This window comes from Bos indicus x Bos taurus, chromosome 12, assembly GCF_003369695.1.
Source record: "Bos indicus x Bos taurus breed Angus x Brahman F1 hybrid chromosome 12, Bos_hybrid_MaternalHap_v2.0, whole genome shotgun sequence".
In the NCBI taxonomy this organism is placed as follows: domain Eukaryota; kingdom Metazoa; phylum Chordata; class Mammalia; order Artiodactyla; family Bovidae; genus Bos; species Bos indicus x Bos taurus.
Genome location: NC_040087.1, coordinates 19,252,328 through 19,266,311, shown reverse-complemented (window position 1 = coordinate 19,266,311; position 13,984 = coordinate 19,252,328). Strand labels below are relative to the sequence as shown.

The following is a 13,984-nucleotide window of genomic DNA, read 5'->3' as shown; positions in this document are numbered from 1 at the left end:
TGCAGAAAAAGCTGCAAATTCAATCCATCTTATCTTATTCCTTTTTTAAAGAATGTTCACTCTCAAAAAACAAAAAAGAGTTGTTTTACAAGAGCAGTCTTTATTACATGCTTAAAAACAATCATTACACTACCTCATCAATACAGTATTAAATCATGTACTCTCTTACCCCCTCCTTTCATAGCACAAACATAACTGATACTGGGGATAGGATGCTAATTTCAAAAGCACCTTAAAAAGGAAGGAGGGCTGGAGACTAAACTATTAAATTTCACTTTTATCTTTATGCTACCTAATTTCAACATGTATAAGACATTATTTTTGAAAGGAATATTTTTAGAGGGCGATATCTGACTGGAATTTTAACCAAATCTGAACTACCACTCTATTCTAACAAATTTCTAACAAAAGACACAGAACTATGTACTTGAAACAGATTTTATAATAGTTTATATTTGCACACAAATTCTGCCACATTGTTCAGCACCACCAAAGTAAAACTCTTCAATCTTTCACTGAAAATGAAAAGCCCATCTGTCAACTGTTCCCAGTAAAAAACTGATTGTTCTACAAAATCAGCTGATCTAGTCAGGTAGGAGCTAAAGTTTGAAAGATTATCTTTCCAAGTTGCAATTTCATCAAATAGAGACCATTCTAAGAACATGGTGGGACTGAAGAAAATGAGAAGGCCAAGCAGAATGACCACCACAAATAACGGATAAAGTCTCCAAGGAATCTTGCTAATGAACGTGCCAGTATCTTGAGGCAAGGAAAGTTTATCCACGTCCACTAGTTTTATGTCTTCCCACTGACTGGTATCAAAGTTCTTCATCAAAGGGCTTGAGGGCAAATTTGAGGGAGGCAAAGGAGTTTCCTTGATGACTTTTATTTTCTCCCTGAACTCCTGCATCTGCTGCAGAAATATGATGGGTTCTGACACATCTTTGAAAGCCTCAGCAATGTTAAAGGCCATTCGCTGTTCCTGCAAGATGGTGTTGAGTTTGTTGATCTCTGGGTCATAGGCCTGCATCACTGCAAGTTTCATGGTCTCAAAGTCAGACAGGATTTCATTCTTCTTCTGATCTAACGTGTATTGTAACTTCTCAAAAAACTCCTTCACTTTATCCGAATCTTTAGTCAGCAACTGTAGAGACTTCCTTTTGCTAGTTTCCAAGGTATCCAAGCGAGAAAGGGCATCTCCCCGACGCCAGGTCTCAAAGCTCTGGAAGAGGGACTCAAAGGCGTCCCTTTCCTGAGCGTAGGCATCTTCGATAGAACAGAAGACGTGCTTGGTGTGCTCACCCCGAGTCGCACAGATGCCACAGATCAGCTGCATGTCAGTCAGGCAGAAAATGTTGAGAGGCTGTCCCAAGTGTCCTTTGCACACTGGCATTTTGGGAGAGACCTTAATCTTGTTATACTTTTCCACAATACCCTTCAGGGAGTAATTAACCTGCAGGCTGTTGACTCCCGTCGCTGAAGTTTCCTTCCGGCACGTGGGGCACTTAAATGGAGAGGATCTCCACAGGGAATTCCGCACATTCCCCTCTAAGATCCCTTCTAAGCACTTTTTGCAAAAGTTGTGTGAGCAAGGCAAAACTCGGGGATCATCAAACAGACTGCAACAGATTGGGCACGTGAGGTCTTCTTCAAGCAGCTCCATCACATCTCCTACCAGAGAGAGAGAAACATTTTATTTTACGCTGGGAATCCCCTCCATTTGGACTATGAAATAATTAGAAGAAACTATCTTCACAGCCATTAAAAAATGCTCCTGTCACAGAAATAACTGGTCAAGCAAAGAAAATAAGAGAAATTTGGGACGGGAATGCACACCAAAGCAGATTTCATCTGCTGGGACTAGAACACACTCCTTATCAGTGGGGCTCCCTGCACACAAGGCCTTTGTGTGGGCTTTCCAACAACAGGCATTGGCTGAGACAGGGCGAGGACTGGGACAACTGCAAGTTGAGCCAGCAGGGCCCAAATGCTTGTTTTAAAACAGAGCTGACTACTAGCTGTCAGAAACAAAGCCACTCAGTGTCTGAGCAGAATGAGCTCTTTAGTCTGGGCCCACAATTATAAAATGGTATGCTATTTAAAGAAAGAAGCAGAGATATAAATCCAAGCATGTTCTCTCACAGAGACTTTTATTAAAAACTGGCACATTTTCCTATTTCAAAGGCAAGATTACAATTATTAAAATCAGGGGTAAAAACATAAAATGAGAGAGCTGCAATTCATTCTTCCCTAGAGAACTAAATGGATATTTTTTAAAACCACTGGGACAGTAATCAAAGCTGTCTGCACTGTCTGGAGCAATCAGTTCTCAAGGTGCAGTGGGGAGAAACCTGGGCGACCCTAAGGCTCTTCCAGGGCACCTGTGAGGACAATACTATTTTCATAGTAATACTGAGATGCTATTTACCTTTGGCACAGTGTTGACACTGCACTGTTAAAAAAGCAACGGTAAGCAGACACAGCTGTGGCCTTAGCAAGAACCAAACAAGACCACAGGTAGCCCCAAACTGGATTCCTAATGTATTCTTCACCACCACACACCCACAGCTGGGGCAAAGGTGAGAGCAGCCAGTTTCAGTTTAGAATGTTCTTGATGAAACGGTAAAAATTATGCATTGTACTAAATCTTAATTCTTCTGTACATGTCTTTGTAAATCTTTCATGTAACAAAATATGAAGTAACCACAAAGTATTTCTATTGCATACCAGCAGATATTGTCTGAAGCAAAAGCAATTAGGCAATTTAGCCACAAGCTAATCAGCTGCTTTTTCCAGGGAACGCCATTTTTATACTTGAAACAATGAATGACAAACTGTGGGTGTGGAGACTATCTGGCAGACATTTTTCTGAAAACAAACAAAATGAGCCCATCACTTCAAGGGAAACAAATGACAGTTTCTCGCCAATGATAAAAAGTTGAATTTTTAAGTGAAAACTGGATTTTGGCAAACATAGTTGCCACTTAAGAGCTTGACAGTTTACCATTAATTAAAGACTTTTCCAATGAAACAAGTGGTAATATTAACATGCGTATTGTTTTACGACAGAGATCTTTGTATAATGAAATATGTCACTGTTTGGAGATCTACTGGAGAAGGAAACGGCAACCCACTCCACTGTTCTTGCCTAGAGAATCCTGTGGATGGAGGAGCCTGGTGGGCTGCTGTCCATAGGGTCGCACAGAGTCAGACACAACTGAAGCTACTTAGCGTGCGTGCGTGCATTGGAGATCTACATTACACAGCGAATTAACTGGTTCAAATCACCAATGCATGTTACAGGTCATGCCTGGGTAAAAGATCAAAAGACCAATATGTTAAAAAAAATATGATTTCAGATTTCATACTTCAACCAACTATTAACAAACTACCACTTGTTGAGTTTTGGTATAGTATCAAAGAAGAGTGATAGTTTTCCGAAAAGGGCATTAAAATATTCCTCCTTTCACCAACTACGTATCTGTCCCAAGCCAAATTGGATTTTCTTTGTATATTTCAACCAAAATAACTGATTGTAATAGATGTAATGCAGAGATACAGAAAAGATTCCTGTTGTTGTCTACTAAATGGCGATTCTTGACAGAGATCTCTAAATATGTAAACCAAGGCCACCCTTCTCACAATTGTTCTGAAAAGTTATTTTTCACAAATTACTTATGTTAACATGTGATAGGCTTATCGTCATTTTAAATGAATTACCTTAAATTTTTTTCTCAGTTTTAATTTCAAATACACATGTAAATAAAAGTTCTTGGGAGCCTCAGCTTTCAAGTGTAAAGGGGTCCTGAGACCAAAATATTTGAGACCTTTGAACTAGAGAATACTAATTCTCATTTCAAGTTTATTCTTTTAAAATGTATATTTTAAAACTTTTATCCCTAAAGTTTTAGAAACAAAAATAGCACTAAATATGTCCCCATTCAGTTCACTAAGATAAATATATCCTTCAGTATTTATCACATTACCACCAAAGTAATATACAATTTATGAATAATAAATAAATAAAATAGGGTCTACTAATTTCTATGTCAAGGAACCAGAGATCAAATTGCCAACATCCACTGGATCATGGAAAAAGCAAGAGTTACAGAAAAACATTTATTTCTGCTTTATTGACTATGCCAAAGCCTTTGACTGTGTGGATCACAATAAACTGTGGAAAATTCTGAAAGAGATGGGAATACCAGACCACCTGATCTGCCTCTTGAGAAATCTGTATGCAGGTCAGGAAGCAACAGTTAGAACTGGACATGGAACAACAGACTGGTTCCAGATAGGAAAAGGAGTACGTCAAGGCTGTATATTGTCACCCTGTTTATTTAACTTATATGCAGAGTACATCATGAGAAACGCTGGACTGGAAGAAACACAAGCTGGAATCAAGACTGCTGGGAGAAATATCAATAACCTCAGATATGCAGATGACACCACCCTTATGGCAGAAAGTGAAGAGGAACTAAAAAGCCTCTTGATGAAGGTGAAAGTGGAAAGTGAAAAAGTTGGCTTAAAGCTCAACGTTCAGAAAACGAAGATCATGGCATCCGGTCCCATCACTTCATGGGAAATAGATGGGGAAACAGTGCAAACAGTGTCAGACTTTATTTTTTTGGGCTCCAAAATCACAGCAGATGGTGATTGCAGCCATGAAATTAAAAGACGCTTACTCCTTGGAAGGAAAGTTATGACCAACCTAGACAGCATATTCAAAAGCAGAGACATTACTTTGCCAACAAAGGTTCGTCTAGTCAAGGCTATGGTTTTTCCAGTGGTCATGTATGGATGTGACAGTTGGATTGTGAAGAAGGCTGAGCACTGAAGAATTGATGCTTTTGAACTGTGGTGTTGGAGAAGACTCTTGAGAGTCCCTTGGACTGCAAGGAGATCCAACCAGTCCATTCTAAAGGAGATCAGCCCTGGGATTTTTTTGGAAGGAATGATGCTAAAGCTGAAACTCCAGTACTTTGGCCACCTCATGCGAAGAGTTGACTCATTGGAAAAGACTCTGATGCTGGGAGGGATTGGGGGCAGGAGGAGAAGGGGATGACAGAGGATGAGATAAGCATCACTGACTCCATGGACTTGAGTCTGGGTGAACTCCAGGAGTTGGTGATGGACAGGGAGGCCTGGCGTGCTGCGATTCATGGGGTCGCAAAGAGTCGGACACGACTGAGCGGCTGATCTGATCTGATCTGATCTGAATCTCTATGTCATCTTATAACCAAAAGTAAGTAAACACTTTTGACAGTAATTTTAAGAATCACAATTGGACCTACAATGTAGAAGACTTAAAAGATAAGCTGAACTTGCAGGACTAATTGGTTTATGGTCTTCGGTTGTAAGAGGTATTTGTATAATACATATATATGTGGAACTGGGGCTTCCTTGGTGGCTCAATGGTTTGATCTCGGTCGGGAAGATCCCCTGGAGAAGGAAATGGCAACCCACTCCAGTATTCTTGCCTGTGAAATCCAATGGATAGAGGTGCCTGGTGGGCTACAGTCCATGGGGTCGCAGAGTCAGACACGACTTAGCAACTAAACAACAATGTAGAACTAAAGTAGAGTATTCTGTCAAAATGTAGTGTTACATGGCAAAAATGGTGATGAGCTTATTTTTCTGAAAAATCTTTTGTGACATGACAAATCAAATAATCTTCGAAAAGCACTGGAAAGAGAATGGCTTCAGAGACTGAGGTCAGTGTGCTAAAAGGTTATCAAGCAGTTATAAAACACTCTCTTTAGAGCAAAGAAAGAAAACTTTTCATGACCCTCCACCACTAGTCCTGGTTCCATCACCTCCCCTGCTCTCTAACATGTTTCACCTAGAATTATATTTTGGAGTACGCAGTAGAAACAGGAAAGTAGCGGCGGCAGCATTCAATAAAGTAAACCTAATTTACTCTTCCTTGCCAGGTTAATATTTCCAGAGAATCCTATCTAAGCATGTTAAATAACTAAAAGGAAGAACAAAGGATACCAAGTTTTGTCATGAGAAGGAGAAAAAGGGACCCAAGACAAAGAAACTTCCAAGTATGATCAAAAAGAAAAAAGGAAAATGTCACACAAAGGAAAATTTAGAAATAATAGTCATCCCAAAGCCATAATCAATTTACAGCTCTTAAAATGAACCAGAGAAAAACGTTATTTGGAAAGTCCCTTTTCTAAAAAAATTGCATCAAAACCATAGTAGAACCTGTTATTTCACTTTTAGTGATACAACTTATAAATTTTAGTTCATAATTTAAAGATTTTCATTTTAATCCACATTAAAACAATTTTATTTTCTTAGCTTTATACTCAAAACCTTATGTCAAAACTCTGTGAGCAATTCCCTAGCTGACTTTTAGAGGAAACTGAGATATATTAGCCTAACAACCCAAGAAACCATGGCAAGTTTGTTGCCTTTAAAGTTTTAAAGGAAAACAATAAGGTTTTTAGCCTAACTAAGAGAAGGGTATGCTTCACAGTAAAGGAACTTACAGCTTCTTTTCTTAAAAGTGTGCTAACACATAAAAATCTAAATAAATCGCCTGAGCTTACTTCTTTGACAAAACTAAAATATACATCCCCTTTTTAGGGGGACAAATATAGATGTTAAGAAACTTTATTATGTGAACAAAATTTTTGTTCACCAGTCATAAAATTTCAACTTAACCAATCTCAAACTAAGTATATAAAGGCAAACAAGTTTTCCAAGATTCATTTCTTCTTTTGAATTAAAAACTTCCCAAGTTGTTTATTTTGGCTGCTCCACACAGCTTGTGGGATCTTAGTTCCCTGACTAGGAATTGAACCTGGGCCTGTAGTAAGGAAATCGCAGAGTCCTAATCATCACACTGCCAAGGAATTCCTAAAAATCTCCCAAGTTCTATACCAACAAAGAAAGTAGCTGAGTATATAACTAGTTACCTACCACCTCCTCTGGTTTTCAACTTCATTTGTCTACTATATTTATACTTTAAAATATATTTTTTAATTTATGGAGAATAAAACTCCTTTTTGTACATAATTCTTTGAGTTTTGACAAATGCAGTTGTATAACACCACCACAGATTTATTTTTAAGCAAACTTTCAAAATATCCACTCAAGGAAGACTATAAAAACTGTTTGATCAATACTACCTTGAGTAGGTATATATTAATAGCAACAAGAGTCTTTAATACACCAACCAGAATACTTTTAAAAGATAGAAAAGCTAACAGTTACAAGCTTCCCTGATGGCTCAGACAGTAAAGAATTTGCCTGCAATGTAGGAAACCCAGGTTCGATCCCTGGGTTGGGAAGATCCCCTGGAGAAGGGAATGGGTACCCACTCCAGCACTCTTGCCTGGAGAATCCCATGGACAGAGGAGCCTGGCAGCTACAGTCCATGAGGTCGCAGAGTCGGACACGGCTTTAGACTAACACAACCCAAGGGAAAGGAGTCATAAAACACAATTAAAGTTGACTTCTCCCTCCTGGAAGCCTTTTTGTTTTTATATGCTCAACTCAAAATGATTATAAATGAAGAGGTGTTCATTTTATTCACTCTTAAAAGGTAATTTTAATAAAACCTTTTAATTAAAAGAACCTTTCCTATTAAATCTTGGCACTTCATTAGTTGACAACAATATAAAGTTCAAAATAATAGCCATGATTTTTTCCCCAAATCCCATTAGAGAATAAAAAGATTATAACTTGTATCTTAGAAATTTAAACCTGATTTCCATCCTGCTTTGATCTTTGAATTCAGAGATTTCAAAGCAGTATCTAAATACCTAACAAGTAACTAGATAGAAAATACTGAAACTCACTTCACAGACAAAACTAAGTTATGTGAACTCTACTAAACAGCCAATCATCAATCAACCTTATTTTGGAACAAAGTATAGAATAAAAGAGCTCACCTTTTAAAAACTTATGTCCTCTAATCCCACTAGTTAATTTTATTTTCAAATAGTATACTGATAATTTAGTAAGAGATCCACTAAATGGTTTCTTGAAACTTACTGAAGATGTATTAACAATAATTGAGTCTAGGTGGAGGATGTAAGGATATCTATTGTAGTGTACTTTTAATTTTCAGTATATTTGAAAATTTTCACAAAAGTTGGAAAAAAAAAACTCAACAGTGAGACCAGTTATAAGAAAATCATATTGTGCTAAAAAGCTAAAACTTTAGAAATACTAGCTGACTATGATAAGCCTCATAAAGAGCTTAATCTGTAATATTTTTTTATCTTTTATAAAATTAAAAGTATCTTATTGGAAATCTCTGGATCCAGGCCTATGAGTAGACTGACATACTCATTTTTGCTCTCAATCTATGACCCTGGACAAACCACTTACACATGTTAAACTGTGTAAAACCTCATTGAAAAACTGTTTTGAAAGTTATCTAATATATGAAAACTATTTACCAAGTTGTTTTTTTTTTAAGTACTCTTTCAGTATGTTATTAACACTTCATTCTGGCTTTTAGAGACTGTGCCAAAACATGATCCAAACAGGATAATGTGAGATTAAGAAAAAAACAAAATTTCTGATAACTTAAAAAAGGAATATGAAAATTAATATACCAAGTATAGTATCTAAAATAGCTTATCTAATTGTTACATGGCCCTTGCAAACACCGTATAATTTACCTTTGTGTCCATATAAGACATACCTTTTCTGGCACTGTCCTAGAACAAGTGGCAGTAATAAGTAAATAAGTAATAATAAGTAAAATTTCCCCCACAGTATTTCTAATAGGATTCCTGATTAGAGCAAAATAAACCTAGTACAGAAAGTCTAGCAGCTTAGAAGCCCTGCCTACTCACAATGTTCACAAGTTTTTGGACTAAGATGACATCTCAAAACCCAAAACCTAGGTCATTACCTTCATAGTCCAGACAAATTTGGAAAAAATTAGTTTTTTCCTTTCCTTCATTCTCTTCTCTATGCCACTCTTTTTCCTTGACTCCTTTGTTTATTCTTCTTTTATCTCATCTTCCCCATTCTACTTCAAGGAACATAATCTTTTTGATTTCCTCTTATTCCCTCCTTATCTCACACCTTCTCTCTCTTATGTGATAGTCACCCAAGATATTATTCTGTAATCCTGTTAATCAGTAGCATTAAATCAATAGTTCTAGGACTATGAGCTAGATCAGGTATCACTATCCTATTTATGAACAACTATTTAGAAATCTATGAGGCCATCTAATGGTATGGAATCCCAGTCTCTCCCACCCAGATGAAATCAATTAGAATAAAATGAGGGTCTGAATTTCAAGGAAACATAATATATGGCCTAAATTATTCTCCTAGTCTGGTACCAACCAGATTCAGATTATTTATCTTTACCTGTTAAGAGTTAAAATTAACTTAAATTGGACTACCAACAAAGGTTTTATGAACCAGATGTGTCTGGTTTCTTTTCTCCCAAATAAATGTAAAGAGGTTTAAATGAAGGTGAAAAAATTTTAGAACAAATCTTTCGCAACAACAAACTTGGCAATCACTAGCCTAAATTATTATCCCCACCTGATTGGTATCTACTAAAAGTTTTCATTATCTAGCCCTGCATTTGAGGTTAATGCCAGCTTTCAGAAAAGTACTGTCAACTCAGTACACAGCAAGCTAGATCTGGTAAGTGAAATCACGTAGTGTGTAATACTGCGCCAAGAGAAAAAGGTTATTTTGTGGCTAACTGATCAGTACTACCTACCAATAAAATTGGTCTGAACCAAGTTCCCTTTGTTCAGTGTAGAATTACATACACATTTTATTCTAAGTAAAACTCATCTAGAAAATATTTCAAATAGAAAGCTGATTATGCTAAACTTTAAGCAATTTCCAGGTTGGCTATATTCTATCCACTATGCTGACACTCCGCCCTCCTATTCAGTATATGCACATATTCAGGGGAAAAAAGAAAGAGCTCCTCTGGGAATTTTAAAGGGTTGGCCAGGCTATTGCCAAATAGGATACACTTGTGCTTATTCCACAGGAAAGACAATGATTTAAACTACTGGCAAAAATTTTCAGTTCCACTCTTCCTTAGAAATGTATCTACACCTATAATGCAAATGAATTAGAAAGCATCCACATTAAGGGAATCTGCTTGGATTCCCTCAAGGGCTTAACTGGAGTGTAACTATTCTCTATGTCAAAGGACACCTATTTTTGGTTAACTGTTAGGGGTGCTATTCCTCTAGTACCTAAGAGTTTCAAGGCAAGGTAATGACAGTAGCAGTGTCTTTCATGAATACAAAAATGGATAATCCAACGATCTAATGCTGTTTTAAAAGATGAAATATTAAGTAAAAAATCAGTTCCTGCCCTAAATTCCAAAATATAGCACATTTACAGAGGTATTATCATACAAGATGTGATAAATGCCTTACAAAAGGACATAGAAAGCTGACACCATACTAATGTTGGAGAGGTTATCCATACAAGTGGATTTTGTTTTTCTAAAATTGTAATTTGTGATTACAGAAAATTCAGGAAATATAGGAAAAAAATTACCCATGGTCATATTGCCAAGAAATAACCATTATTATTATTTTGGTGTATTTCGTCTAACATTATTTTGGCATATTTCTTCCAATCTTGTGTATGTATGCACACCATATTTTAACAGAACTGGTAGCATAACACAACTTTGTGTCCACTTTTTCCACTTATTTTATTACCTGCATTTCCCCTATTGTTCCCCTATTCTTTTAAAAGATGATCATCTATCTTATGGATATGCTATTTCCTACTGTTTAATTTGGGGGGATTATAACATTTTAATGAACAATGTAGCAAAGTCTTAGTCCAACACTCTAATTATTTCCTTAGATGGTTCCTTTAAGTGTATTGTCAGGTGAGTCAAAGAGTAGAAACATTCTCAAGGCTCCTGAAAAAACTGCCAAGTTTCCCTCTAGAAAAGAGTACACCACTTTCTGCACTCTGACCAATGATGTATGATGGTGCTCCACCTCTCCAAGTAGTTCCTGACCTTACAACAGAACCATACTTTTATAGAACTTAGTTAAAAAAAAAACAAAAACAAAAAGAAGAAAAAGGCATACTTTACCATACCTACCTAAGTTTAAAGTATAAAACAGTTTATGGCAGTTAATATTAGTATGTGTCTGCATATCACCAATACATAGTATACAGTGCTAAAAGTTATGGGATAAGAATAAAACAAATACTGGGCTTAAAAACATCTTGGCAGTCATTTAGCTAAACACCTAACTTTACAAGTGAAAACAGAGCCCCACCCAACCCTGCAACTGTACACAGCAAGCAAGGCATAGGACCTGAGTTGCCCAATTATGAGACCTTAGCACTATCCGAAAAGTGGGTCAAGAATTCAGGATCCTCACTCATTAAATGGAGACATCTAATCATGAGTTCTCTAAATCCCTTCTAAAATGCTATAATTTTTACAAAGTAGATTGTAACAGATTCTCCAGTGAAGAAGGGTAAAGAGCACTGAAACTGCATCTAACTACCTAGTTTTCCAAGCACTAGTTCTCCCCTTCATGGAATCAGGATTTTTACAATACCTACCTCATGTTCTTGGAAAGATTAAGTAACGTGTGACAATCTTGTAAACTATTGACCTACATCAGTGTGAGGTGATTTAATTAACATATGTGTGTATAGATACTGTAAAAACTATAACTACACATTTAGTGTTATGTTAGAACATGAGTGTATTAACCAAGAAAAGTCTAAGACAGTTGGACTCTTTTGAACTATAATTTTAAGGGAGGGCAAAGTGTTACATAGCATAGTAGGTGCAAAGCACCGTTGATGGAGATGGGCATACCTGTGGGCATAGCTGAACAGCTGTGGCAGAAGTTAGGGCCAGGTAACCAATACATGTAGAGAATAAAAATAACCTGGTGTTACAGAAAGACTTGCCAGAGAGGCTTAGTATGTCAGCTGGTGCAAAAAAAAAAAAAAAGACTATTTTTAGGGAAAGACAGGAGAGTATGAAGAAATAGATCTTCTTACTGTTCAAGACACAAGTATAACCAATTAATCAACAACTCCATCAAGTTCTACCAGAGGGACTGGCTATGTAAAAGAAATTCTGCTTTTAAAATACCTATTATATAAAGGTCTCTAGGGTCAGAAAACTCAAGCCCTATCGTACAAACCCAAGCAGTGACACAGGAAGTGGAAAAAAAAAAAAAAAAACAACCCTATTTAAAAGCAAAAGTGGTTGTAGCCTCTTTTCCTTTACAATACAAATCTTTGAATTATGTTTCAAATAACTGTCATATAAAGTGTCTAAGTAATCTATTTTTCTGGGTTTTGACAAAATATGAAAAGAACAAAGACCATTTATGAGGATGGGAACACATACACTCAACAGAGTTCGATTTTGAAAGGTTCTGGGCCTGAAGACATTGGGTGCTTTTCTGCTTAATGTAGGGAAAAGTATTGTAGTTTACCTCTGTCAATGCAAGCCAGGAGTATTGGTCAGGTTACTGTTTCCCAAGGCAAAGCAATCAGGTTTTGGTTTGTTTTTTCTTCAGATCGTGACTGGTAATCAAAACGAGGCTACTGCAGAGAAAGAACAAAGAAAGAAGAGTGTTATGCATTTATCTGCACAGGATCCTTAGTCTTGACCCTCACTTTTTTTTTCAATCATCCCCAACAAATAAAGCCAGCCGGCAAGGACCTGGTGAAAAAGCCATGAGCCTGGGATAGCCTGGCGATCTTTTGTGCTAAGGAGCTTCACGGCTAGGGCGCCCTCCCCCGGCACCAGGCAGCCTCCCCACGTTCAGTGCCAGAGGGTGGTGGTCGCGCGCTCCGACTCTGGTTCATGGTCGCCTCTTCTTTTGTAGGCGATCCCGAGGAGCCTGCGGTGAAGCCAGGAGCGCTTGGTAGCGGAGCAGGTTTCCTGGAGTCCGGCCACACTGGCCCGGCCCCCGGCCGCCCACCCGCACGCCGTTCCCCCCACCTCCGGTAACCGGGCCCGGCTGCTCTCCGCGGAGACCAGAGCGCAGACCGAGCTCTCCGCCAGCCCCCACGCACGCAGGTGCCCGCCCAGCCAGGGCAAGTCCCCACCCCGCTTCCCCAGGAGAAGCCGGCCAGCGCGTACTTATCTCGGACCTCCGGGGCCGGTGGAGGGGAGCCTCCGGGAGCCGCGCAGTGGCCAGTCCTCCGGCCGCGGGTACCGCGCGTTTACGAGGCGGGAACGGCTGCAAAATGGACTCGCGGCGCCGACGGGCCCCGCCCCGACGCCCTCCTTCCCCAGGCACTTCGGTCCGCCTCCCCCGCCGAGCCGCGCCTTTGTTCCGCCTTCCGCGGCTCGCCTTTCCCCCGGGGAGGGAGGCCGCGGGTGAGGGCAGGCGGGAGCCCTTCCGGTATCTCCAACCGCCGCCTGCAACCGCCTCCGCGTGCGGCGCGGGGCCGAGGGGCGGGCTCCCGGCGGCGCGCTCCTCTCGCTTCATCAGGGCTGCGCGCGCCCGCGGAGCGCCGTGCCCAGGGCGCCGGGCCGGGGACGCGGAGCGCGCGGACCCGCGGGCTGGGCCCGGGCCGAGCGCGGGCGACGGGAGGCGGCGTGGTCCCCGGTGGAGCCGCCTGGGAAGGAAGCCGGCGCACAACGAGATGGTTGGGTTTGGATTGTTGTACTTTTTTTTTGTTCGTTGCATTTTTAGGAACAAAAAAAAAAGCCCAACCCTTCACACCGCTTCATCTGCATCTCTCACGACCAGAAGCTCGCCTCAGCGGCTTGGGGGAAACTGAGACGGCTGTCCGCCTGCACCCCACATCCCGGGGTGGGTGGGACGGGCACTTGCGCTGAGACCAAAGCCAGGGCTGTAGCCAAGGGCTCCAGCCAGAGCACAGTCAAAATACTTAACTATTGCCGCCCCCGTCCTCCCCATCTATTTCTTTGCAGGCTTTAGGCTGAACACGAGGGACCCAATTCAAGGTTTCTTTTTAGAGAAAACACCACTGTCCTTTCTTTCCTTTGGAGAGAAAG

General features: G+C 39.7%; 1 protein-coding gene across 3 annotated transcripts; it reads right to left on the bottom strand.

The window, feature by feature from the left end:
- Positions 1 to 80: 80 nt before the first annotated feature.
- On the bottom strand, positions 81 to 13,384 carry TRIM13 (tripartite motif containing 13). Of its 3 annotated transcripts, none has more exons than XM_027557297.1 (3): positions 13,111 to 13,384; positions 12,447 to 12,558; positions 81 to 1,671 (listed from the first exon to the last, which is right to left on the bottom strand). In XM_027557297.1, the coding sequence occupies exon 3, from the start codon at positions 1,661 to 1,663 to the stop codon at positions 440 to 442; it is 1,224 nt and encodes a 407-aa protein (XP_027413098.1). In that variant the 5' UTR covers positions 1,664 to 1,671; positions 12,447 to 12,558; positions 13,111 to 13,384; the 3' UTR covers positions 81 to 439. The 3 variants fall into 3 exon arrangements, with proteins under 3 accessions (XP_027413098.1, XP_027413097.1, XP_027413099.1); XM_027557296.1 differs by having other exon boundaries at positions 13,100 to 13,240; XM_027557298.1 differs by lacking the exon at positions 13,111 to 13,384 and adding an exon at positions 12,677 to 13,006.
- Between the last annotated feature and the right edge of the window lie 600 nt (positions 13,385 to 13,984).